This window comes from Canis lupus, chromosome 21 (genome assembly GCF_048164855.1).
Source record: "Canis lupus baileyi chromosome 21, mCanLup2.hap1, whole genome shotgun sequence".
Taxonomy (NCBI): Eukaryota; Metazoa; Chordata; class Mammalia; order Carnivora; family Canidae; genus Canis; species Canis lupus.
Genome location: NC_132858.1, coordinates 14,614,516 through 14,642,446, shown reverse-complemented (window position 1 = coordinate 14,642,446; position 27,931 = coordinate 14,614,516). Strand labels below are relative to the sequence as shown.

Below are 27,931 nucleotides of genomic sequence, written 5' to 3'. Positions count from 1 at the left end.
GGAAAAATATCCACAATAAGCTGCTAAGTAGAAAAAGCAGATTATAAAACCACATCAACAGGATGACCTCAATGTTTGTAAGAGAAAAAATATATATATAATGGGTGACTGGGTGGCTCAGTCGGTTGAACATCTACTTTTGGCTTGGGTCATGATCCTGGAGTGCGGAGTTGACCCCTGTATTGGACTCCCTGCTCAGCGAAGAGTCTGCTTCTCCCCTTCCCTCTGCTCCTCCTGCCTCTTCTCCACCGCTTGTGCTCTCTCTCCTCTCACTCACTCTCTCTCTCTCTCAGATAAATAAAATCTTAAAAAATACACACACACCCCTGTATATATCTTAAAATTGTAAAATCATAAAAGTTATCAGTAATTATTTCATACACCAAGAACATACCAAAAGTTATCAGTGATTATTTCTAGTGGATAGTTTACCATGTCATTTTCTTCTTTTTGCTTGTCTGTGTATATTATAAAATGAATATGCATTACTATCATTATAATTTTTTAAAATATTTTTGTGACATAAAAGGAAAGGCCGTATTTGGAAAACTTGACATTATAAGTTACACTGACTTCAAGAAACCGTTTTGCAGAAAACAGCCTATTTTCTTACCTGTGCTATGCCAAACTGTCTGGGAATCCCCTTGAGTCCCATTTGGTCCTTGCGGAAATATTTCAAAACGATACTCAGTTCCAGGGGTTAGGCCATCAATGATGATACTTTGGTGGGTGGTTGTGTTCTCCTGAATTCTTTCCGTTCCATTCTTCGAGGTAAATATCTTAAAGATAGCTGAGTCATTGCTGCTCCAAGCTAAGCCAATAGCCCTTGTGCTAACACTCGTCACTCGAAAGTCAGAAACTGGATGAGGGGCTGAGGAAATAAAGTAAACAACTAGATTAGGAACTTATTTCTCCAGAAGACAAGAGTGACTGAACTTCATAAAAGTATTTACGCTGAGATTAAATGAACACTTGGGACACCTGACCTGTCTTTTTCTCTTCCTTGTATTATCATTTCCAACACAAGCCCTTCAGAAACTGGTTTTTCTGGCCACTGAGAAAACACTTGGCTATAAGAGCATAGAAACTGCACATTTCTTGGTTGTACAAAGTCATTCACTAGAAATGAAAGAATCTCTGCTTAGGGACATGCAGCAGAGGCTCCTGACATGGGACAATACTGATCTCTACCCCACTCTGTCTTTAATCGCTCAGAACATAGATTTTTAGCTATGGCCATCAGAAAGAAAGACTACATTTCCCAGCCTCCCCTGCTGCTAGATGACTTCTAGGAAAGTGTGGAGCCTACTTTCTGTCCCTCCTCCTCCTTGTCACTGGAATAGACATGCAACCACCTGGAGCTCAGGCTGCCTAGCTCTAGAACCAACATTGTGGCTGTGGTGGTGCCTGTGGCTTTCTGATCCTGAACTACAGCTGAGAATATACATCCCCGGAGCTCTGTAACCAAGGTGCACCCTTAAGGTGGGAGTCATTCCTGGGTCCCAGCCTAAAGCCTGCTCCCCAGCTGTTACAACTTGAATTGTGTCCCCTCAAAATTCCTATGTTGAAGTCCTAACCCTCAGTACCTCAAAATATGAAGTACATTTGGAGATACGGTCTTTAAACAGGTGATCAAAGTAAAATGAGGTCATTAGAGTGGACCCTAATCCAGTATAACCGGTGTCCTTATAAAAAGAGATTAGGACACAGACATGTGTAGACCAAAGGACAACCATGTGAAGACACAAGGAGAAGGTAGCCAAGGAGAATGGCCTCAGAGGAAACCCCACATGTGTCATCTTGATCTCAGACTTCTTGCCTCCAGAACTGTGAAAAATAAATTTCTGTTGCTTTCCGGTCTGTGGCACTTTGTCATGGCAGCCCCAGCAAAATAATACACCAGCCTTCACAATAATTCTATAAGCCCCCACTTCCCAGGATTAAACTCCTTTTGGCTTAAAAAAGCTCATAGTTTCTGTGTCCTGCAGGGGAGCCTGGCTAACACTCTACCATCCCATCCTGCCTGGCGTTGTGCTTCTTTTACAATGAAAATGTTTTGTTTAAGCCATGTATACTCGGGAAGTTTTCTGTTACTCACCGCCAAACCTAATCCTGACTAATAAACAGCTTAACAATAACCCACAACCCTCGGACCAACTTAAAGGGATTAAACAGTAAAAAATGTAAAAGGTGGAGAAGTGAAAACAAATTCCATTTACCCCCAAAGGGGTAAGACATCTGTAAAAATGCCTACAGTGTGGGGGCGCCTGGATGGCTCCATTGGTTAAGTGTCCAACTCTTGATTTTGGTTCAGGTCATGATCTCAGGGTCATGAGATCGAGTCCCAAGTTGGGCTCCATGCTGGGCATAGAGCCTGCTTAAGATTCTCTGTCTCCCCCTCTCTTTCTGCCTACTGCTCTGCCCTCCACCTCACTGTCTCTCTCTTAAAAAACAAAAACGAACAAACCAAAAAAATCAACTAAGATGTGCTTCCCAAGAAGCAACACACACCTAAAAGAAAGCATTCTGTCAAACGAACCCTGGGTCCAGAGCAAGGCACAAGTCTCTGATCTGCCACTTGCAGGCTAGCTCTATAGCCTTGGGCAAATCATTCAGCTGGGCTGCAGCTTTCTTATCTGTAACACAGGAATCCTAAAGCCCCTTACATGGTACAATGCTGATACTATTATACTATATACTGCTGGTATACCATTATTGTTTTAATTACTGGACCTTCTTTGAAACAGAAAGCTTTTTATTTGCTGCCTATCATCTTATCTTTAAGGCACAGTTAAGAAGAAGAAAAAAAAAAAAAAACGATGATATATATCTGTGCCCTGCTCCATTATAATGTCACTCTCTAAAAGACAAAGGAACATGAACATCCAGGCTCTTTTTGTCTCCATGCACTGATTTGCCTCCACTACACTACAATGGTCATGACAAGCCCAGCCTGGAGTCAAGAGTGCCCAACCATCTAACCCCATCTCTGCCACTTAACAGGTGTGACACCTGCCTCCCAGCACCTCTCTCGTGGCTTCCTCATCCATAAAATAAGGTCAACAACAACCATGTCACAGATCTGTGAACATCACATGAGACAATGCTCGGCACATGGGGAGGTCAATCAATGATCCCTGTTATTACAGCATACATCCTGAAGAAGGTGAGAGCCTCTGTGGGCTCATACACTGAGCTGTGCTTCTCCTGAGGCAGGAACAGAGCTTTGTTTCATACCGGGGCCTCACACATAGCAGGCAGGTGAGAAAGTTTAGCAAAGCAATGAGTGAACTCACGGGTGTACACTTGGTGAAAACCCGGCAGGCCCTCAGAAACATTGGCAAGGAAAGGACGCACTGTGATGTTGTATAAAGTACTCGAGTTGAGCGAAGTGATAAAGACCCATTTCGTATTGACACTGAGGTTGAGGGAACCAGTCTCCCCAGCAACTTGGATCTCATAGCTATAGAGAGAGGATGACTCATTATCATTGATTTTCCAGGTGAGGTTCATGCTCGTCGCAGTGATGTTCACAACTTCAATATCAATAACTTGACTGGCAACTGTGAAGACACAAGAGGAGTTAACAGTAACCAGTATGGCCAAGCCAGAGAGAGAGAAAGAGAAAGAAAGAAACCATCATCAGGGCATGGCATCTACAGTAAAAAATAATCTCAGCGATTGTGCCTTCCTATTCTGCACCATTTACCCACAACCACAATATACACAAGTGTATGGGGGTCCCAGCAAATGTCAGGTGTCATCATCAGTGCAAAACAATGCAGCCGATTGCAACTGCATAGTCAGTCTTTGTTCTTCTTATGAGTTTACTCTTAGAGCTATGACAGGCTCCTTAGCAATAACATGGACTCGACTCATGCCTGCCCAGGTACCGGGATGACCCAGAAACCCTCTCAAGCATCCGTCCATCCAGTATGAACTATACTCTACAGGATCGATGAAAGATCACATGCTTTGGCATGAAGCAGGTCTGGGTTCCGAGGTTAGCTCTGCATTAATGGCCAGGTAGATCTTAGGAAAATTCCTTGAGCTCAGTTTCCTCATCTGTAAAATTGGGGTAACACTCCTAATCTCAAGATAACACAGAGCTCTGGTTATTTGCCACTTGCTCACCCCATGTTCCCAATCCATCCTCCATCCTTCTCCTGCCTGTTCTGTGCCCAGGGAGGCTGACTTCTACACACTGCACCCCTGGGGCATCCTGCCAGATGGCCTGGGATAGGGTTCCACCTGCAAGCCTGCAAGCAGGCTACCGGGAGGTAGAGAAAAAAGCCATCCAATCTTCTTCCCCCTGCCTCTGCTCTGGGTTGTTGCTCTGGTGTGTCTGCCTCCTCCACTGCCCCAGCCCTCACTGGGCTCCAGAAGCACTTCTTTCACCTTGCTCAGGTGTCTCAACAACGCTCTGATAATTTCCTTAACCTCCATCCCACCTACCTAGTCACCTAAAAAATGCCTGGTATGATACTTGTACATATGTGCGTATGTCTACATATATACACTCACATACATAACACACAGAGAGGGTTAAGGTGACCATAATTATTATTTATCAAGGCTAGGGCAGTTCAATACAAACCAGGCTGTGTTCATCCATACAACTAAGAGTCTAAAATACGATCACTATTATTTTAATTCTGCTCAAACCACTTTTTTTTTTAAGATTTTATTTATTTATTCATGAGAGACAGAGAGAGGGAGGCAGAAGACAGAGGAAGAAGTAGGCTCCCCACGGAGTAGGGAGCCCAATGCAGGGCTGGATCCCAGGACCCTGGGATCACAACCTGAGCCAAAGGCAGACTTAACCACCCCAGGCACCCTGCTCAAACCCCTTTAAAAGCAGGGAACTCAAGACCCACACTAATCCACATGACCCATCTTAGCAAATCAGGCAAAGCGTTGTTGGATGGATCCAGCTCTGGGGACATTGCTTGGCAGGGGGCCCATTCACCCTCTTGCACAAGCATCTGTGCATAGGACAGCCTACCGCTGTCAAAGGCACCCCTAGAGGGCCCATCCTTCCTCCTCCTCCAACTTGACCCAGCCTCTAGAGATCAAGCCCTCCCACCTGCCAACCTGCCAGGTCACTGAGGATCCCTAGAAGTCAAGCAGCATTTCCTATAGCTACATCCTCCCCTCTCTACCCATTAGTAGAAAGGGAAAGAAGAAAGGAGGACACGAGTGGACCCTCCTTCAAGGTAGATACCAGGAAAAGCAGTAATTCTTTACAGATACAACTTTTCATAGGTGTCCTGCCCAGATTGTCCAACCCTGTGCAAGCACCATGACCAGTCATTGCCTCTGAGTACTCTACAGCATGACCCCCACCCCACTCTCTAAGAGAAACACACAACTCTCAACCACATGATCATATCTCTCCAGAAATGAAATCAACCCCTCTGGAATTATCTGGGTCCTTGAGCTGTCATGGACTCCCAGTGCCTCTCTACCTTCATATCTTGGTGTCTGCTACCTGGACCTTCACCCATAAGGTTTCCTCAATGGGCAGGTCTTCCTCCTTCTCTCCATTTATTCAAATCCTATTCTCTTTTCAAAACAAGTTCAGGGATCCCTGGGTGGCGCAGAGGTTTGGCGCCTGCCTTTGGCCCAGGGCGCGATCCTGGAGACCCGGGATCGAATCCCACATCGGGCTCCCGGTGCATGGAGCCTGCTTCTCCCTCTGCCTGTGTCTCTGCCTCTCTCTCTCTCTCTCTCTGTGACTATCATAAATAAATAAAAATTAAAAAAAAAAAAATTAAAAAAAAAAAAAAAAAAAAACAAGTTCAAATCCCACCTACAGAAGAGGCCTTCCCTTGGGATTTGATGTTAAACTCATGCTCCAGCCTTCCAATCCCCAGAGCACTTGGTGGGCAGCTGCAGTGGACAGTGGCCATGTGTTGCCTTTCATGGCTACTTCTTCCAAACAGCACCCCAACCCACCTTGGTGGAAGGAAGAGCCTACCACCCACATAAAACCTGGGGGGAAAAAAAAACCTGGGGGACAGCACTCCCTTCCCCAACACAGCCATGCAGGAAGCAGGAATGCGACACCCTCTCCATCTTGGGACTTTGAGTCCCGATGGTGTGTCACCAGGTCCAGTGTGATCCAGCCTTCCAGAGTGGATACTTGTCTTATTTTCTACCCTGTGTCCCTCAGCCCCCATCCCTATTCCTCCATTCTACAGGTCTCTGATAGCCTTCGAGAATACATATATTTTTGGATCAGGTGACCAGGGTTAGCTCATGTTGCCTCAACCAAATCCCTGAGGGGGACACTGGTACAGCATTTAATCCTGAGCCCTTAGGGCTGGACCATGTGCCTCTCAATGCATGTGGGTCTTGCTCAATTCCCCATCTATACAGAATCCCGCCAGAGAGGAATCATGCATTTCTTTGCCCCCCTCATCAGTACCAATCCAAAACACCTCCAAATACTGGTCTATATACAGAGTGGAAGTACCGCTAAATTATAGGTAGAAAGCAGCAATGTGCATGTCAACAAGTTTCAAAAGAAAGATCAGCATGCATTCTAAGGTCAGGCCAAAATAAATTTTTTTTTCTTATCTGAAGGGGAAAATAATTAACCAACAATGACAACACAAATACTTATTTTCAAGGGAAAAATACTACACCAGTTTGTCACTGGTTCATGTGCAAAGACTCGAAAGAAAAACATGAAGTAGCACCTAGCGTCTGTACATAGTAGCTGCTTCATACGCTTTACTGAGCTGAAGGAAAGAAGCGTCTTGGCTACAGTGATGAAGAAACTCACTAGATTTGCTCTGCCCAAACCCTCTTCCAGAAAACTGCCACTGACAACAAAACTGTTTATGAAGCAAGAGATAAATGAGAACCAGAATCACAGAGGACAAAACTCTGTGCTGGAAGACTCTGGCTGAAGACATTCATCAAAATTCAACATACCTGTCCTGAAAGTTATGTTTCGGGGCTGTCCTTCTGTGCCATCTGCTGCTTGAGAATAAACAGTGGCCTTGTACTGTGTGTTGGACTTCAACCCAAACAGCAGGACTTCCGTGTCTTGGGTAAGAGGATGGTCAGAAGACGGGTCTGCATGTTGGGTCAGAGGATGGTCAGAAGACGGGTCTGCATGTTGGAGGTCAGATTGAGACACAGAGTCAGTGGGGGTCGTGGACTGCTGGGAGGAGCTCTCTGTGCTGTTGGCATCTGTTCCAAACACAAGAGTCAAATACATTAACTTCAATCAAAAGCACCTCCCTGACAAGAGGACGCATCAGGCAGTGCCCACAGCTAGTACTCCACAAATTCTTCCCTTCCTTCCCCCGAGAGAGATACAACATCCTCCTCAAAAGGCCTCAATTTTTGGCAGATATTTTACTTTCTACTTTTATCCCAGGTACCACCAGATATCTGTGCTTCTCTTTCCAGCTCAGCTCTTTTCCGCTCTTCCCCTTCTTTCAGGAAATCTTCTCCCACCCAACTCTAAACATGGTCATCCAGGGACAGCCACATGACTCAAACCTAGCTGATCAGAGCCCGCTCTAGGAATTTCTCCCCTGGGCCATACCCCTTCTGATAGAGGGTAAAATGGGGAACCTATTGCTAGGTTTCTCCCTGAGGTGAGTGGAAGGAGCTGCTCTGAGAATGAGGCTGGTACAGAAAGAAGGAGGAAGAGGACATGGGAGTCACCTCATCTCCTTCCTACAGGCCTTACTGTCCACTGTGGGAAAATAGGTACAAGCCAATAAGTTGCTCTTCTGGCCCAAACTACTTAAAGTCTGGCTTCTAGAGGTACCTGGTGGCTCAGTGGTTGAGCATCTGCCTTTAGCTCAGGTCGCGATCCCAGGGTCCTGGGATGGAGTCCCACACTGGGCCTCCCCACAGGGGAGCCTGCTTCTCCCTCTGCCTAAGTCTCTACCTCTCTTTTCTCTCTCTCTGTCTCTCATGAATAAATAAAGAAAATCCCTTTTTTTAAAAGTTTGGCTTCTGTCACTTGCAGTCAAGAATCCTAACACCCACTGTATAGCTGTTTCCTTATGTGTAAAATGGGGATTAGGTTCTTCTCAATTCACCAGGTTCCCTCTGAAAATGCTTAACATCTGCAAATGGCCACTCCATTGGCAATGCAGTAGATGTCTGCTAGAAGTACTTGCTAAGCATCCCTTTTCTCAATGGATGTGGCAAGTTCCTCCCATAGCCCTACTCGAATTAACACATCTGTTATTCATTCTGCTGAAAGTTCATAAAGCTAAAGGGGCCAGCTCCTCTCTGGGATGCCAGACTCAAAAAGTTCCAACCCCCATTACCGTTCTGAACCCCAATGATCTGACCTGTAAAAGAAGAACATACCCCACCTTCTTCATACAAATGTAGGGTCGCACCAAAATGTGAAGGAAAGCCCTCTCTATAAATTCTAAAATCCTGGACAAATAGAAGAATGATATTTCTTCAAACTATGATGTTACTGAAAGGCAAAGCCAGCAAGGCAGATAAGAAGCACACTTTTGTAAACTCACCTAAGCTACTATTTATAACCGAGGACTCTCTCTGTTCATTCGGGTCTGAGAAAGACAAGGTGAACTTGTTTCGAGTTCCTGGTATCAGGCCTGAGATATTGACCACTGAGTCTTGCGTCAAATCCTTACTACTTCCGATGCTTTCAAGGAGCAGCCGACAGGTGGCAGTGCCATTGGCATTCTTCCAGGTAAGAGTAGCTTGCGTGAAACCCAGGAGGGCAAGACGAAGACCAGAAACTGGACTTGGTTCTATTTTAAAAACACACAATGGGCATTGATGGAATAAGACATTTGCAGTCACTCCTCACAAAGAATGACTGGGGTCACTGATATTTTTCCATATGACCCGTTAAGAATATTTTCTTGATATCAGGGTCCAGTGCAATTTCATCATTTCACAGCAGGAACAAATATATATAGCATTATGGAGAAAAGAAGACACCTAGGAGCCAAAGATTTTGAGGGTCTGTCCCACTCCCCTCAACATTCACTTCAACAGTGATTTGACACTCTTCGAAACAGTTTTCAAAACTGTCAAACAGCAGCATTGAATCATCTTTGTTTTGGGCATTGGGAGCAAAGCTCCACACAAAGTGATAGTTTGCTACTTCTAAAGGTCTCAAGTCAAGATAATACAAATCGTATCATTTCATAGCACCCGGACATTTCAACTGAGGAGCTCATCCCTGTATTCCAACCCCAAAGGGGTTCTTCAGAATGTCTCCCATCTACCCCCCACCACTCTTTTCATCACTTTATTTGGCTGGCTGTGACATAAACCAGACATTTCAGCCAACATGATGTCTGCTCCCTTCATTCTAGAGAGGGCAAGGTAGAAACACAGAGAGGCGGAGTGACTGGCTCAAGAACACACATCACTGGTGGCGTCAGGGAAATCAGAACCCAAGGCTCCAGCTCTGAGCACATGTACCACCAGCAATGTTGGGGATTCAGTAAATCCCTGCCTGAGGTCTGCAGGGCTGAAGTGGAAGGTGTGGCTGGCTCTAAAGCAAGTTAATCCCCTCCTGAAGTCTACTCTTCACATCAAACATCTTGGGCGCCAAGATTTCTAAATGGGATCACTCCTGTGTCCTTTTTCTTTTGGAAAGAAATGTAACACCAAAAAAGTAGTCAGCGAAAGGACCTGGGGTAACCAACTATTGCCAGCTTCAGAGTTGCCTAGTACTCTGAAGCCAGGCCCCCTGGGTTCCTACCACTTCATGCTCAAGAACTGAGCCCTCGAAGAATCCCAACTCCTTGGCATTACAGTTTTTCACTGTGGCCCTTGGGGTTAGTGTGAAGACAGTACAATGTATAAAGAGCAACTGAGCACATAGTATGTGCTCAATAAATAGTAGCTGATGAACAAAGCCTTGTCCCAGGGAGGTAGGTCCTCCCTCAGGTAGAGGGAGGACACTCAGCTCCTGGGAGCTTCTTGCTCCCTCTCCACCTCCACTTTCCTATAGCCACCAATCCTGTGTAACCTGATCTCCATCGCCATTGCTAAAGTCTTCTTTTTCCTCCTTCACTCTCTTTATCTTCTCCCTGCCCTCTCCTCCTGTTCTTCTCTCTTTCATAATATAGCAAGCCTCTATCATAAGAGTTTTGTTTTTGTTTTTGTTTTTGTTTTTTTGCCTCAAAAACTCTTCTCTGAGGAGCTCCAAGAGTTTTTTTGAAGGTACCTATGACACCCACCCCCGTTGCTCCTCTCTCTCCAGTTCTTTTCACTTATTGGGCTTCTGGGCAAGATTTTATTATTTAAAGAAATTGCTAAAAAAAAAAAAAAAAAAAAAAAAAAAGAAATTGCTTCCTGGCTTTAAAAACCTACTGAAAACCCCTGGTTTGGTTTGCTTGTTCCATGTGCAGAAGGTGCTATGCTAGGCAGGTGGTCACTTCAAACCATGGGCTCCAGGAGGTCAAGCTTCTGTGGCCCTCACCAGCCAAAAAATTACATCTCCAGATCAGAAAAGCAACAGAGGATCTCGTTTATAAATTTTTGCTTCTTTTCGATTTAAAAAGAGCTTCCCGTCTTTTCTTTATATTTTTAGTTCTTTCCAGCTTAAAGAAAGAGAGAGAAAGCTAAATTTGCAGCTATAACACGTGGCTAAGGGTACTGACATCTAAGCTAAATAAAAATTTCAACCTTACCAAATGTCACAGGGCTATTACTTCATTTGAAACACACACTCCTCAAAAAGTATACCAAACTTTCAGGCCCAGAAAGAATTCCTGAGAATATAAACCAGCATCAACTTTCCTGCAGAGGTTAAGAGAAGCCTACTAAGTACTGACACCATCAAGAACATGTCTAATGAAAAAAAAAAAAAAAAGAACATGTCTAATGAGGTCTCTGTTCCCAAGCCTTAAGAGAAAAGTAAATATTAGCTAATAATAGCCAAGGATTTTTAAGACTGTCTGTTGGGGGCAGCCCCGGTGGCTCAGTGGTTTAGCGCCGTCTTCAGCCCAGGGCGTGATCCTGGAGACCCGGGATGGAGTATCACACTGGGCTCCCTGCATGGAGCCTGCTTCTCCCTCTGCCTGTGTCTCTGCCCCCCACCCCCTTTCTCTTTTTTTTCTGTCTCTCATGAATAAATAAATAAAAATCTTTATTAATTAATTAATTAATTAATTAATTTAATTAATTTAATTAAAAAATAAAACTGTCTGTTGGAATGACTTAAAACCTCCCAAAACACCTAGGACCCTAATACCAAATGGTCTGGCCAAATAATCTGTACTCCTGGGTTTAAAATAATATAGAATCTTTTCTCCTCTTCCGCTGCTAATGAAAACCAATCTCTCCCCAGTAGGCAACTTGAATGGACAAGGTGAAAAGGAAATGTTCACGACCATTCCCGGGAGTTCACCTTACCTGTTATCTCATTTACAGCCATGGGAGCTTCCCATTCCGAAGTCTTGTTGACTATATCTGAAGTGACAAAGGACATGTTTGGAGCTGTTGGACTAAAGTCTGTGACGTTATCCCTTGTTGGATGTTTATCAAGAGTCGTCTGGTTACTCTCCATGTCACTGTTCTCTGTAGTCATGTACATAGAGACAGTTGCACTCGTGTCTTCCCATGTTGTGGTCATACTGGTTGTATTGACGGAAAAAGCTTCGATGTCAAACACAAACATGGGTTCTACTTAAACATTGTTTCCCGAAGGACAGGGGAAGAAATTATATTTAAAAAAGAAATGTAAGGGGCGCCTGGGTGGCTCAGCCCATTAAGTGTCTGCCTTCAGTTCAGGTCAGGATCTCAGAGTCCTGGGATCAAGCCCCGAGTCTGCTTCTTCTCCCTCTCCCTCTGCTCCTCCCCTGCCTTCTGCTCATTCATGTGCTCTCTCTCTCTCTCTCTCTCTCTAATAAATAAATAAAATCTTTTTTAAAAAGAGAACGAAAGTAAATTGTAAGAGTCAGGACGGCTCTACATGTCTACTTTTTAGAAGTGAATTGTGCAATCACAGAATTTCATTTCCCTTTCTTTGCTTCTTGGACTTTGCTCCCACAAACTAATTTTAGATGCATGTGCATACATGTATGCATGTGTGTTATTTAAAACACAGGAGACAAAAATGGTGGAGTTAGCAATGTTGGCTATGACTTGAACATGGATTAAATCTATATAGAAGCTGATACAAAAAAAGATCCAAGATGCAAAAGGAGTCTATCTCATCATTCTTAGAAAACACTGCCTGTGAAGAGGGCTTGCATGATGGAGAAGCTAACTCTTTTGCCAAGTACTGATACTAGGAGGAAGCTCTGCCATTTTCGGGCACTACGATGGCATGAGAGAGGATGGCATAAAGAGAAAGGAGCTGCTCTTTGAATTTGGGATGCAAGAACCTGCTCTGCCCCTTAGCTGTGTGACCTGGAATTCGCCCCTTAAAACCTCTCCTCATTGGGTTCCTCTGTTGACAGCTCTAATACACTATTTTAAACATAACGGACCATTTTTAAGGCACCATGCATGACATGATAACCAAGGTCACTGGATTTGGACATTTATAAAATCCGGGTTCAGAATCCCATCCTGCTGGTCGTTAGCATGTGATTTTACTCAAAATTCTAAGAGAACATTCTAATTATTTTATCACTACGGTTCACAGACTTTTTAGTTTGCATTTCACTCTTCTTTCCTGTGTCTGAGGCTTCGGTTGTGACTGCGTAACAGTCACATCTACAGACACCGACATTCATCTTAGTAAGGCACCGAGAAACTTTTCAGTGATAAATGTGACCAATCTGAGTAGCCTGAACCAGTGGTCACACAAACTAGCAAAATGGCACCTCCCACGATATGCTCACTATACAGCAGGTTTTTATTATGATTTTTAAAATGAATCCTAGTTCCTTCATATCCTCTTTCCCTGCTTTAAAATACTACCTCTGTGCATAGAAGTTTTCGCTTTGGCACCAGTGATTCAAGTCTGTAAAGGTACCCTACCAGCTTATTTACCAAACTGATTCTCAAGCAAGAAAAAGCAACTGCAGAGCTCTTCCCATTGTTTGTACAGACTTTGCATAATCACTGTTATTAACTGAGATTGGCTTTATTAGAAGGTTTCAGCAAGATCTGCTCCCTTTCTTTGGCCCTGAAAGAACATTCTAATTATTTTATCTCCATGGTTCACAGATTGGGGGCTTTACCAATGGGGGGGGGGGGGGGGAGTTCCCAAATTTTGAGGATAGATAAAAGCTATCAATTTTTATTTATTCTGGAAGGTACATTAAAAAAAAAAAAAAAACAGACTACCAACTACTGTTATCTTTACTTATAGAAACAAATTACGACCCCCAAAATTAGTAAGAACATAATCCCAGAATAAATGGTGCTTTCAACTAAATATATTTAGCTTTACTTTAAAACTTATCATAGCCTTATTTTTCTCATTTTACTCTAGACCAGGGAGTATGTCTATGGACCAACCTCAGTTAGCAACTGGGACTCTACCCTCCACACAGAAGAAAAATATACAGGAGGCTATGTCTGGTTTTCCAAAGGTTACACAAACCCTTTACACCACTTTAAAAATCATGGAGCACTGTAGCAACCAAAAAAAAACTTATTGGCTAGCAGCGCATAAAATAAACATAAACCACACTGCATTATGAAAATTTAAGTCTTTTTAAAAATCATCCACAGAGGTAGGCTGGCGAGAAAAAAAAAATCACAGAAAATATAAAATTTTTGTCAAAGTTGCTCAATTGAATTCTTTCCTTCACTTGCTGTTTCCACACTCACCCCACTTCTAAAGAAAAACTGGAAACTAAGAGAGTTTGAACAAACTAGCATTTTCTGGGGTTGTTCACATTGCTGTAAATGCTGCTGTGTCCGTCAGGGGGCGGTAGCGAACAACACAAGAGAAGAGAGGGAAGTGGTACTTACAGTCACCTGCGCACACCATCTGTAACAGAAAAAAAAAACGGAAGTCAGCGCATTCATTCAGCCACGGAAAATGCAAATCAGGGATAAAGCAGTTGAGAATTTAATAATGGGGATGGGGTGTTAACTCGTGCATTTAAAAAGGCCCGCTGGCAGGGATTAGAGTGCGAGGACACTGGATAAGGGAACTCGGTTAAACCAGAGGTAGGTTACAAACAATGGATTAACTCGGTTATGCAGGCCGAGCTACCCAGTGTTCCTCCCCAAAGACACATCCAACCCTGGAGCAGCTCCCCCAGCACTCCCTCCTGCCACCACATCGTGAATTGAGGCAGAAGGACACAGAAGCAGAATCAAGATTCTCTAGGGCAGAGAAAAGAAAAGCAGAACCATGACACCCCTTCCCCAGAGCCATTTTCAGGTGGCAAGTGCACAACGTAAAGCCAAGTGCACAAGAGAAGAAATCTACTGGGTTTGCGATTTTTCTTATGCAAAAATCCATCTTTTTCCTTCTAATGGTTGGTGGCAGTATTTTTTTTTTAATTATATGGCATGCAGCTTTGGGAAGTACGAATGTTTGAAACAGAGCAACCTTAAAGACTATGTAGTTGAGTGTCTCAATCTGCCATCCTTAGATCCCTGGAACATCCTCAAAGATATTCATCATGATCCATAAATTACTCCCCCATATTTTAAAGACCTAAAATAATTTGAAGTTGTACACACTGTTGTTTAGTAAACACACCTTTTTGGTTAACAAGATTTTTCAAAGGACAGCACTCACGAAGAGGAAAATAATCAAAAGGGATTTTAGCGGGGGGGGGGGGGGGATGTCCTCCAGGTTCCCCATCACACTTAGAATAAAATCCAAACTCTTAACCACAACCTACATGTCCCCCATGATCTCATCATGCCCTTCACAATGTTCCCAAAACTGGTTCTCTCTTTCAGCCTTTACATATTGATTCCTTTCTCCAAAAACACTCTGCCCCAGACCTTCCAGTGTTATGGCCTAAAATGCCAGCTCCTCGGGGAATCCTTCTCCAACCAAACAGCAGACCTCAGCACCCCTGACTCTCCATCATATCACTGGCATGTTTTCTCCTCTGCATCCACTTCAATCAGCAGCAGCCTCCTCCAACTAAAATGTACACTCCATGAGAACAGAAACCTGTCTGTGCCCATGCCCAGAATGGTGCGCACAGTAGGCACTCAATAGATGACACTGAAGAAAAGAATGGACCTCTTGTTTTGGAAAGGAAGCAATGCCTAAGGCCCAGAGGAGGAAGAAGACTGGCCTAAGGTCCTACAGCAAGGCCAAGGCTGGTCAGGTCCAGGAGCCTGAGTACCCAACCCAACCCAACTCAACCCAAAGGAAACACCTTTTGCACTTACCAAATGGAGAAGGCAAAGACAACATTCATTATCCTCTCAAAGGTTAGGCAGACGGAAAGAAAGGTCTACTCCTCGGCATCTCCCAAGGGCCCAGGCACCAGTCCCCAAAGGAATCTGAGCATTCCTCCTCATTCTTCACCCCTCCCCAAGTCTCAGGGCCCACATCCTGTTGATTCTCCTTTCCTACCCCCACTCTACCCTCAAGCCCATGCTCTTTTAGCTTATCTTCCTGCCTCCATCCCCTGCCATCCATCTATGCCAGGCATCAGGCCACTTGTCCCTGATGGACCTCGGGAGAGAGAAAGACAAGGACCAGGTTGCTATGCAAGTTAGCCCAGGGCAGCGAGCCCTTTTTTTTCTTTTTTGCCCAGCAGTTGGAAAACAAACTACGTAACCTCATGACTCTAGACTGGCCCATCCTAGCCCCTTGCGATGTTATTATCTTGTCCTCTACACCTATATAGGTTGTATCCTAAACTGGATTCCATTGGGTCAACCATCTGTCCATATATTGCCTACAAACATTGACGATCTGGACTTGTCCTTCAATTGTTTTTAGGAGAGTAAAGGACATAAGGTAAGAAGTAGAGGTAGAGGAGAAAGCACTGACTAGTCACTGAACAAGCACTTCTCTGGCGCCCTGCATATGTTCAGCATGGGGTAAAGCGTGAGCCCACTGGGGCTCACAGTGGAGGGAGAAAGGAGGCAGGTGAAAACCAGAGGACAGATGGAAGGTACCCCTGGGGTAGGAACCATTCAGTGGGGGAAGTCAAATGAGGGCATACACATAGGCAAAGACTGTGCATTTCGATCTGTGTCCGGTACAGCCCTAGACTCAGTAAACATTGGCTGCTTGTCATTACTTGAGACCACATGCCAAACAGCTCTGAGCTCTAGAGGCCAAAGGGCAAGGGTCACCATCAATATGCAAAGAGCCTGACTCGGTCAGGTGCCGTTCCAAGAGCTTTCAGATATTCACTCACCTAATGCTCCAAACAACCCTAAATGTAGGAACAGGTCCCTTGTGGGCTGGTGAGCTGCAGCATCTGACTTGAACCCAGGGAGTCTGACTCCAGGGCCTACGTCTTAATCACCAGAGACCCTGCATTCCCATGTAATGCAACTGGTGAGAAATACGCTAGGACTTAAGGAAGGTTTAAAGATTTATTTTAAAAGTTATGAGAGTCAGGGCAGCCCAGGTGGCGCAGCGGTTTAGTGTGGCCTGCAGTCCGGGGCATGATCCTGGAGAACCCAGGATCAAGTCCCACATCAGGCTTCCTGCATGGAGCCTACTTCTCCCTCTGCCTGTGTCTTTGTCTCTCTCTCATTCTCTCTCTCTGAATAAATAAGTCTTAAAAAAAAAAGTTATCAGTGTCACCTTTCTTCCCTCCACCTTCCAAAAACTCCAGCAAGCAAAGTAAAAGTGTTCTTGACAAATGTGGGTTATGGTTTCTCCTGGCAGCCCTCCCAAACGTGCCATGCAAATACACCAGCCACGTCTCAGCTCAGCTCAGTGTGAAACAATAGCCAGATCAAGGGCACACTGCATCACATGGCTTCAATCCCTCCTGGCCTCCCTCCCCCTTCTTTTCCCTAATCTTGACCCCCATGGGCCTGACTTCCCAAATAAAGCAATTTGATCCTTTCTAAAGGACCCAGGGGACCTAAAGAGCCCACAATAAGACACAGGACAAAGGGACCTAAGAGAAATCCACAAGGGGTCTTTGGGGTAGGGGTTTGGGGGGGGGGGCTTCCTCACTAATAAAAAGGAATTACATGGAAGAAAATACCATCCGAGTTCACTAGACTTCATCAGACCTGTCCATGATGCCTGGAGCTGCCGCACGCAGCCTTTGTGTGACAAGGAGGTGAGAAATCACCTACCTGCTGAGGATGGCTGATGACAGAAGGGGGTAACACCTGGATCCTTGCTACTAAATCAACCATTCCTACACCTGTCCTACCACCAGACTTCTTGCTTGGGGAGATGCAATACCCCTTATCATTTAACTAGCTTTATTCAGGTTGTCTAATGTTGAAAACCAAAAGAACAGTATTTGACACAAGGTAGCTATTTTTCACATTTACTCTCACTTTTAAAGATGAAGAAAGTGAAAGGCCAGTGATCTGTAATTCAGGGTCACAGAGCTGATGAGGGAAAAGTAAAACCAGAATGCAAACCCAGGTCTGCCAGAGTCCCAAATTCTTCCACTGACCACAGGAAAAAAAAAAAAAAGACCTTTGCAAATAATACCCCACAATACCCCTGGCATGGGGGAAATTTGTAAATACTTTTTTAAAGAATACAATCAACAGAAAACCCATATTTCTAAAATGAGCTCAAAGTCTACTTGTACCTGGAGGTGAAATTGGTTGCAACCCAGTTCCAAAATATTCATATGCCAAGCACCAAAGTTAACTAAAGAAAAAAGGAAGCTGGGGACAACTTCCCAGCAGTGATAGCTAAACTTGACAATGAGAGTAACCTCAGCTCCTTCCCCTTCTAAGAGGATCCAGAAGGGCCCCGGTGGTTGTTAATCAACACGGCATCCACAGAAATCAACCTGCACACAAGTGCCCTTCCATCACTGGTCCCTAACCCAGCCACCCCAAATCCTCATAGGAAAGGAAGCAAGCATTCCATTTTACCTTAATCCTCACAACAACCCTATAGACTAGGGATTATAATCCCCACTTTACAGATAGGAACACTGGGGCTCAGAGTGTGCAACCCGAGGACACACAGCAGAGTTTCCTGGCTAGTGTCACTGGCCCCAGGCACAGGAAGGAGATATGAAAACAGATGCTTGCGGCTGGAGATAGAACCAGCAATTTCTACTCTCTACCTGCCCCCTTGGCAGAAATGAAACTAGATTTAGTGTGCAGAGCCAAGCTCAGTGCCAGCAGTACATCAGACTCCTAAGTTTGTCCCCTTCTCATCTGAGGCTCCAGGCCTCTCCCTCCTGGCTTCAGCAGAGCCATCAATCAGGGTTACAGGTGAGCTTGCCCTGTGACTAGGACTCAGGGGACATCAGAAGTCACAGACGCTGAAACCAAACTGAATCAGGGACCCTCTAAAGCTTCCATAAAAGGCAGTGGGGGGCCATAGCAGCACTATTCACAGTACCCAAGGTAGAGGACAACTGAATTTCTAGAAACAGATAAATGCATAAACAACATGCTCTATATCCATACAATGGAATACTATTCGGCCATTAAAAAGGAACGAACTTCTGGGACATGCTCCAAGGTGGGTGAACCTCAAAAACACCATGCTGCATTGCAAGAAGCCAGATGCAGAAGCCCGTATGTGGTATGATTTCAATTTATATGAAATATCCAGAAAAGGGAAATCCATAGAAAGAGAAGTACTAGTAGTTGCCAGGGCTCTGGAGACCTCCACTTCCAGATACATTCTGGAAGGATACAAAGGAAGAAACTCAAGTTTCCTGAACACCTACGGTGTGCCAGGCACTGAGGTGGGCTTTCTACATCCCTTGGCTGAGCACAGTCCCAGAATCACAGCTGAAGAGCTCGGGATGTGGAATCCGACTGCCTGGTGAGAAATCCAGCAGCTCCACCATTTCCCAGCTCTGTGACTTTGGGCCGGGACCTTAACCCCTTGGTCCCTGGGTGTCTACATCTGTAAACAGGGATGATAATCATACCCACCCTGCTGCAGTGAAGATGAAAGGAAGCCACCTCTTTAACAGTGATCGTTAGCATCTTTAAATCCTCAGAGCAACTCCACAAGCTACTTTTTTCCCCATTTCACAGATGACAACACCAAGGCTCAGATCCTACTGGCCAAGCGGACGGGCACTCTGAAACTCACACCTGTATTTAAATAAATGAGCAGCACTCAGTTACAGAGGCAGGCCCTGGAGCCCAGAGACAGTAAGTGGCTTACCCAAGGACACACAGCACCAAAACCAGAACCCAGGTCTCGGCTTCTACCTGGACTTCAACCACTTTCACAGCAAGCGTCCCGCACCCCTCCTGTCCTGGGATGCAGACCCAGAGGAGTATCACAGCTCACCCCCACGGCTCGCTACTCCTCTGCCAAGTCACCCATCCAGCTGACCCAAGGCTTCTACAGGCCCCCTCAGTGCGCATGGAGATGAGAGACCAAGCTCACTGATTTAGGAGGAAGACATACTAACTTACAAAAAAAGGAATAGGATACTGTCTTCGATTCTGCACAGACTTCTGGTAACCTAGATGCCCCCGGCACAGCAGAAACCTACGGTTCAACCACACGGCAGCATTAGCTGAACACCCGATGCCACACAGTGGCGTCTGAGGAGCAGACCCTGGCCACTGAGCCTTCCAGCCTTATTCATCACTCCCCTTGTGCAGAGAGGTGTTCCTGTTTCACTCGGGTTACGGTGATGAGCCAAAACTCTTTCTCCTTCTCTTTCAGAACTACCAACCAGTCCTGAAACTGTGGCTCTGGGCACAAGGATCCTCCTTCACACTGCCAAGAAAACCAAACTATGAACACTACCCTCGATGCCATCCCAATTCAGCCAATGCTGCAGCTACCACATCAGTGGTCCACTCTGAACACTGGAGTCTCCTTACACAAGACGTCACTAGCTACCTTTACCTAAACCTTCTAAATTCTCCCCGGCTCCTCTACACATAAACATTCCTCCTACATCCACACCAAAACACATGCATACATGTTCTCTTCCCCTCTCTCCAAGTCCCCCTGTAGATGCCCCATCGAACCGGTCTCCCACTCAATCAACTTCAGAATAACCTGACTCCTCAGTCCCTTCACCCTTCATGGGGACCTATGGGTGTTATGTCCTTAAGATGCTTCCTTGCCCACATCACCTTGACTTCCCCACTTCCATACTGTGGCCACGACGAACCAAATCCTCCTAAACCCAAGCCCTAAATAACAGAAACAGCCTCCTTCTCCTCCTCCTAGGGCTGAGAAAAACTCAGGTCACGTTTATCTTTTGAAGTGCTCAGTATACACTTACAAAATAAAAAATTTAAGTGCCAGAACAGGGTAATATCTGTTGCAGTATTCTTTTGTTTTAATCTTGTCAGAGGAAGCTGAGTGACTCAGTGGTTGAGTGTCTGCCTTTGGCTCAGGCTGTGATCCTGGGGTCCTGGGATCGAGTCCCACATCAAGCTTCCTGCATGAAGCCTGCTTCCCCCTCTGCCTGTGTCTCTGCTGCTCTCTGTGTGTCTCTCATGAATAAATAAATAAAATCTTTAAAAAAAATATATTGTCAGAGTATCACTGTGACTCTATCCATAGTCCTTCATTTGGAATATAGGAGCCAAAACCTACATGGAGGCCCCTTGTGATGAACACCAAAGGTGAGAGCCGGGCCCCATTCCTTCATCCACGTACCTGGTTGCCCCTCCCCTAGGCTCTCCCTTCAATGGCCAATGAAAAATAAATAGGACCGCTAGATTCCTCTTCCTAAACCATGGGAATATTCACCAGGGTCCTGGCAGGGACAGATGGCACACTCAACTGGGGAAACTGAGGACAGTTTAAAAGGGCCTGTTTACAAGGGTGGGGGGTGGGAGTAGGGGGAAGGGGAGCAACAAGGAATGCAAGAATCCTGAGGCCGTAGCAGTGGGCCAGGAAAAGAGATGGGCTGAGGGGCTGCCTCTCTGGCCTCCATCTGGGGCTTCCATCCCCACTGGGCTGACCCAGCTGGGGCTGAGGTGGGGGTGGAGGGGAGGTCAAGGGCATCCATAGGTGTCGACCTATGGCAGGGCAGGGTGAAGAGGAGTGGGCAGGGGGTCTACGGGGGTTCACAGAGGATCCACGGTCCAGAGCTTGCGTCCCGTCACTGCTGAGAGCCCGTGACTAGGGTAGGCACAGCCCAGCACAGTGACCAATAGGCATGAGCTCTGGGGCACGAGGGCCTATCACCACCCTCCAGGCAAATAGCAGAGGGATGTATGTCACAGAGATCCCATTTCTGAGATCTCACCAAAGCTCAAACACAATAAAGTTTCTCTATCCACAGCCCACCAGCCATCTTCCTGCCTCCCCAAACCTCTGATGCTGCTGCACCTTGCAGCTCCCTTGGTGACCTTTGGTGACCGCCCCAGCTCCCAGGAGCTTCCAGATCCTGAGCTACCTCCAGCCCCTGTCACTCAGGCCTCTTCCCCGTGGCGGTAGCACCTCATCAGGCTCCAGATGGGTGCCTGGGCTGGGTGCCGAAGGCGCCAATGGCACGTAAGGTGGTATCAACTCTCCAGGCACTCACAGGTAGGAGAAGCAGGAAAGAACAGGACATTGCAACGTGGAGAGGTAGCCAGGAGCCATCCCACTACCTAGGCAGGGGGTGCCCAAAGACATGGTGAACATGGGGGTACTGGGGCTGAAGGGGATGGAGGCTGGTGTGTCAGGGAAGAGCAATGGGATCACCACCTAGAGAAGGACCCCATGCAGGGACTTAATGCTGGTTGACTCTACTTATTATAATATTGACTGAGCTCTTAACTACCGCCCAGTTACTGTGCTACCTGTGTTCTCTTCAACAACCCATTTAAGCCTTAAAGCGATCCCAGGAGGCAGGAACTGTGTTTATCCCCATTTTCTGGATGAAGAAACTAAGCCTTGGAAAAGTAAAGCTCCTGACCCAGCAGCTTAGAGCCAGGAAGCAGGCCTCCCTGACCCCGAAGCTCTGCCACCTTACCTACTCCCCGGAGCACTCAGCTGGCTTGTCGCTGGACAAGTCCCAACTGAGACCATGGAACCCACGAACCCCTGCCTGTTGTGGGCTTTGGGGACAGGTTCTATCAACCCACTTAAACCGATTCGATAATGATGGCTTCTGTGCTGCTCTCAAAGAGAGCAGAGCTTGAGGGAAACTCGTAGAGCCACCTGGATTTTAGCAAGTGACACATCTTCGGGTTTTCCATTACCCATGTTGGGTTTTTAGGGATGGATAATAAGTGACTGAAGAACACAATGGGTAACAATAGACTCTTTATCCTTCTAAAACCAAGCCCACACACCATATGACAATAGTTATTTTTACCCACTGACGTAATTAACCAAAATGTGAACTGCTTCGAGCAATTTTTTAAATCAAATGGCATTTTACGGGATTTAGCGCATTCTTCCGAAGTCTCATTTATCTCCCATGTGAAAATTACCCAACAGCTCCCTATAAAACTGGTCCCTAAAAGGTAAATCATTGATCATGAAAACGGTAGATGGGGTGGGCTCTTCCTCTGAACCCAGAAGTCGGGCAATAAATATCTTTGTGGGAAACTCCCCCAGAAGACAAGTGTGGTGTTGTGAGGTGGCCTGAATACCTGGCTCCATTTCTACCCTAGAGTCCAAAAGGCAAAGGACAGGCAGGCCAACGGGCAGTATGGCAAGCACTGCCATAGCACAAGACATCAGACCAAGCCAGGCTGACTCTGCTTCTCTGTGGCTCTCTGAACCTGACGCTATCATCAAAAGGGTTTGTGGAGAAGGGTCAGCATCTACCAGAATTCTGCATCCCAAAAAAGCCAGGTGAGGTTTTGATGGAAGGAATGAGCACCCACCAGCCCACAAAGACCAGCTGCCTCACCTCTTCCCTCTGGGGACAGTTGGAGGCATGATGAACTCTACCAAATGCACAGAGAAAAAAGTAACCAGACGGGCTATTTTGGTGAGGCTATGTGAACTTTGAGATGCAGAGCTGAGGAAATCCCAGGCCAGAAGTTTCCATGGGTATTTTTAGCATAGCAGCAGGATTGTTTTTTCAAAAAGAATCTTCTGAAGAACTATAAGTACAGAGCTCCCCATTTCATACCTATCTCTAGAAATACATGTATATGTGTAAATGGGGATGCTTGGATAAAAATCGTGTTTTGTTATATACTAATTTTAAAGTTCATGGTACCTCATTCTTACTTTGATGCATAACCACACTCTGACATTTAATGGGTATTCTCCAGCATATTAAAATTGTGGTGTGGGGATCCCTGGGTGGCTCAGCAGTTTAGTGCTTGCCTTCCGCCCAGGGTGTGATCCTGGAGTCCCAGGATCGAGTCCCACGTCAGGCTCCCTGGATGGAGCCTGCGTCTCCCTCTGCCTGTGTCTCTGCCTCTCTCTCTCTCTATCTCTCTGTGTGTGTCTCTCATGAATAAATAAATAAAATCTTTAAAATAAAAAAAAATTGTGGTGTAACATGTATCTGGGCAAACATGTTTGTTACACTTTGATTGCAATCTCAAGCACAGCCCAGCTGTAAAGTGGGGAGGGTGTTTTTAATGACACACTTATGGAACCCCCGATGCACCTGAAGGAACACAGTTTGAAAACTAGTGATCTACCTACCCTCTGATTTTATGAAGGAAGAAAGTTAAATGCCAGAATGGTTCAGCAACTGGACCCAGATCACCCAGGACTGAGACCAAAGCACAAATCCAAAAACCCCTTGGCAGAGCTCATCTCCTCATCTCAAGAGATTGTGAGAGTTGGCAAGCTCCAGACCCCTTTCTGAAGTCTTTCTCCACATTGTATGATAAGTCTGAAGGTCCTAAATTGGAGTTCCATTGTCCAAATCTAGCCCACTGACATGTTTTATTCCATCCACAGCAGAGATTTTTTTTAATTCACCTCCAATAGAACACTTCCTATTTTTCCCCATTGTGCTTTCCAACTTTATTGATATGTAATTGACAAATAAAATTATATATATACAAGGTACAAAATATGAAAAATAGGAGTCTTAGCATTTTTTAAATCCTAATTTTTAGCTTCTAAAAAAAAAAAAAGATCTGCCTTTCTTATCTGGTCACATTCAAGCAATTAATTGGATCTGAGTGTCTTCCTCCTTTTGATGGGGAAAGTCCTAGGAGTTCACTGCCACTCCCAACTATTGTGATCTCAATGCTGAGGATGAATGTCAGTTACCAAGCAACATGGTACCCACACTGTTCATTTTTCCTATCAAATGTGAGCATATGAAAGATCAAGAGGCACTGTGGTTTTTTCATTATTTGGCTCATTCCATTTACTTACATTCCCAACTACCCCTGAAAACATTTGAATTTCTATTAATTTAATTTCTATTAATTATTTTTAATAATTTCTATTCTATTAATCTTGCAAGATTCACGGGTTGTAATTACTAAAGAACTGTTTACTTTGTAAGTTTCTCTCTTAAGAAGAGATTTCTGGCCAATCTCAAATGTGAATTAACTGCACGATGTGAATATAAAATGCACCAGTTTGCCTGCCCCTAAATTCTCTGCTCACCCCGGCTCAACCAACCCCCCCAACGCTGCTGCTGCCACCACCACCCCCCAAAAAAAGCAAAAAACCAGAGTGATCCTTCAGTGAAGACTTTAATTTCCTACTTTTATTTTTTTTAAGGTTTTTTTATTTATTTATGATAGACATAGAGAGAGAGAGGCAGAGACACAGGAGGAGGGAGAAGCAGGCTCCATGCCGGGAGCCTGATGTGGGACTCGATCCCAGGACTCCAGGATCGCACCCTGGGCCAAAGGCAGGCGCTAAACCGCTGAGCCACCCAGGGATCCCCAATTTTCTACTTTTAAATCTGAATAATAAAACCATTCCAAAAATCCCACCAAATCCTTCCTGCAATGCCCATCCACCTTAGAGTATGGACAAAAATAGCTTATAGGCACCACTTACCAAGTGCTTGCTATGCTCAGGCCAGTTCTTCATGGAATCCTCCTCTTCCTCACCCCATCCAGGTGGGTGTATCTCTAATCTATGCCTTCCTGACTCCCCAGTCTCCCACATCGCTCCCCCTTCTTCCTAGAAGAGGGCAAACTTCAGGATACCAGGCTCCAGCTTCCAGCCTCACAAGTTCTGCCTTCAGCTGACCACAAAAACCTAAGGGGTCTCTCAATATCTGTTTACTCTGGCTACAAAGCCAAGGGTGGATCCCACCTCAGGGGCCAAAGGGCCAGTGGTGATTTCCATCAACTCAGATGCTTTTCACGCCCTCTTAGAACCATCCTGAAGTAACACTGACCGTCAGTGTGAGCTATCATTACAATTATTATCACTCACAGGAATTGGGAGCAGAGGATCTGAAAGGTGAGGCATAGGGAGGAGTATGCGGTCTTGCCAAGAAAAAGCAGAACCACAGAACCAGAAGGTACTTCTGCTAGAGAATGGCAGAGAAGGGCAAGCTGGCATCTGGGATTCTGTTGTGGGATGAGAGGAACTTCAGTTAAAATTCTTAGACTGGCTGCCTTCCTGGCTCCTGCTGCCCACCCCAGCCAGAGCTGTACTGAGGCCACAGAGAGAGAGACGCTCTCTACAGATCCATGGTGTCAACCCCACTCCCCACACTGTGGGTGTAGTCTAGTCTGCCCAGTTTAGCGGCAAGCACAGGACCCAGGACCCATGCCTCCCCATATGCCAGAAGAGTCTCAGGGTGGCCAAAACTCACAGGTGGTGGTAATAGATGACGGTATACAGATTTTTTTGCCTACAATATTCCCTACTAATTAAAAAGTACATCACTAAAACATTCAGACAACACAGGAAACTTCAACTGTTTGGTTCTCCAATCAGTTTTTAATAATAAGTTAAAGAGAACCACTGCCCCCCACCAAAAAGTGTTCCAAGGCAAAGCCATACCATCATCCCCTCTGAGAAACCAATCTTTGATAAAATGGCACCTTGGCAAATCACCTGGGGCAGGTACTATCAAGCCAGTGATGCCACAAAGTAGATTCTTTAATCTGACATCCAAGCAATGAAAAGAGAACTCTGAGTCATAAAATCCTGGATTATGGGAGAGCTGGCCCAGTAGAGCCTGTCCATGAATTATGAAGACAGAGATGGGAAGTGACAGGTAATTTTCAACATCTCATAAAGCCTAATGAATGCCCTAAATCAGAGGTCAGCAAAATATTTCCGTAAAAGGCCAGACAGTATAATATATATTTTAGGCTTTGCAGCTCATACAAATGTTGTAGCAATCAGCCTCAGACGATGTGTTACCTAATGACCGTGGCTGTGTTCCAATAAAACTTTATTTATAAGCATTAAATTTGTGTTTCATATAATTTTTCACCTGTCACAAAATATTATCCTTGTCTTAATTTTTTTTTAACCATTTAAAAAATGTAAAAAACCACTCTTAGCTCACAGGCCACCCAAAAACAAGTGGTAGCTGGATTTGGCCCACAGAACCGTAGTTTGCCGACCACTGCCCTAAATCACATATTTACCCTGGACAGAACCGCAGGCACAGGCTGACAGCAGGTCAGAATATGAGCCTGTGGTCTGGGTCTGGTTCCGTGTCCTGGTTCCAAAAATTACTACTTTGAGCACTAAGCTAAAGTTTATTCTTCTCATCTGGAAATAGGGATTACAACAGTTCCCTCCTCAAATACTTAAGAGAACTCAGTGAAATAACGCCTGGCACAAGGCACATGTTCAAGAGAGGATAGCTCTATCATTATTGTCATTGTTTCTTTGCTCTTGGCTAGACTTCAATCAGCTCAGTGTTAAGAACACAGGATCTCTCGACGCTAGTCTGGATTTCCAGTTGGAAGTCTTTGGCTGATATGACATGGGAAGGTCCAAAATTTCTCTGAAAGAATACAAGGTATTCGAAAGAGAAAATAACTTGCAATATGGGCCCACGGGTGTCAGAGAATGGTTCCTGGAGGTCAGAACACATTGACCACAGGGGTACCTGGCTGGCCCTGCCAAGCGGAGCACGCGACTCTTCATCTCAGGGTTGTGAGTTCACGCTCCATGTTGGGTGTAGAGATTACTTAAAAATAAAAAATCTTGGGACACCTGGATGGCTCAGTGGTCGAGCATCTGCCTTCGGCTCAGGTCGTGATCCTGGAGTCCTGGGATCGAGTCCGGCATCAGGCTCCCTGCACAGAGCCTGCTTCTCTCTCTCTCTCTCTCTCTCTCTCTCTCGAATAAATATTTTTATAAATAAATAAATAAATAAATAAATAAATAAATAAATAATTGTAAATATTTTTTTAAAAAACCACATTGGCCACAGAGCTGCTTCTCAGAGTAGCTACTCTGGTACCCTGTACATTTGTGTTCCCTCTCTCTTAGCATAAAGCAATTTCATTTTTCCATATGTTTACTGAATCTCTCTGGCTGGACGATAAAATCTCTCCTAAGGTAAAGGTAGTCACACACGTCACATTGACCCAAGCCTAGCACAGTGCCTCCCCTGACACAGGTCTGCTCAGCACTGGCTAGCTGGTGGGTTTTAACTGGCTCTCCAGGGCCTAACACAGAGCGGGCCTGGCTGTGAGTGGGTAAAGCCAAACAGATGTGTGTGAACTTCAGTGCTTCCAAAGCAACTGAGATATATGCGGTCAGTCATGAGGTTGGATGAAATCTTAGAGATTATCTGTACCAACCTGCCTCTATTTCAAGTAGAAGAAACAGAGGCCCAGTGAAAGTGATTTGTCAAAGTAGCCGGGTCTAGAACTCATCCATTCACCCTGCATTCTCTATGCCAGGCCCGTGATCATTCTGGGGCACAGAGACACAAGTTCCCTAGTCTCGGGGCACCTGGTTGGCTCAGTGGTTGAGCATCTGCCTTTGGCCCAGGGCATGATCCCGGGGTCCTGGGATCAAGTCCCACATCGGGCTCCCCACAGGGAGCCTGCTTCTCCCTCTGCC

The 27,931-nt window shown here is 45.4% G+C and overlaps 1 protein-coding gene across 1 annotated transcript in view; it reads right to left on the bottom strand.

Annotated features, from left to right (window-relative positions):
* The window catches only part of PTPRJ (protein tyrosine phosphatase receptor type J), a 162,663-nt gene that overhangs the window by 37,469 nt on the left and 97,263 nt on the right, over positions 1–27,931 (bottom strand). Inside the window, exons 2-7 of the mRNA XM_072790813.1 lie at positions 13,903–13,921; positions 11,386–11,628; positions 8,514–8,762; positions 6,943–7,203; positions 3,297–3,563; positions 614–871 (exon numbers count right to left, since the gene is read on the bottom strand). Coding sequence (XP_072646914.1) covers positions 614–871; positions 3,297–3,563; positions 6,943–7,203; positions 8,514–8,762; positions 11,386–11,628; positions 13,903–13,921 — 1,297 coding nt within the window. The remainder of the gene's footprint in view (positions 1–613; positions 872–3,296; positions 3,564–6,942; positions 7,204–8,513; positions 8,763–11,385; positions 11,629–13,902; positions 13,922–27,931) is intronic.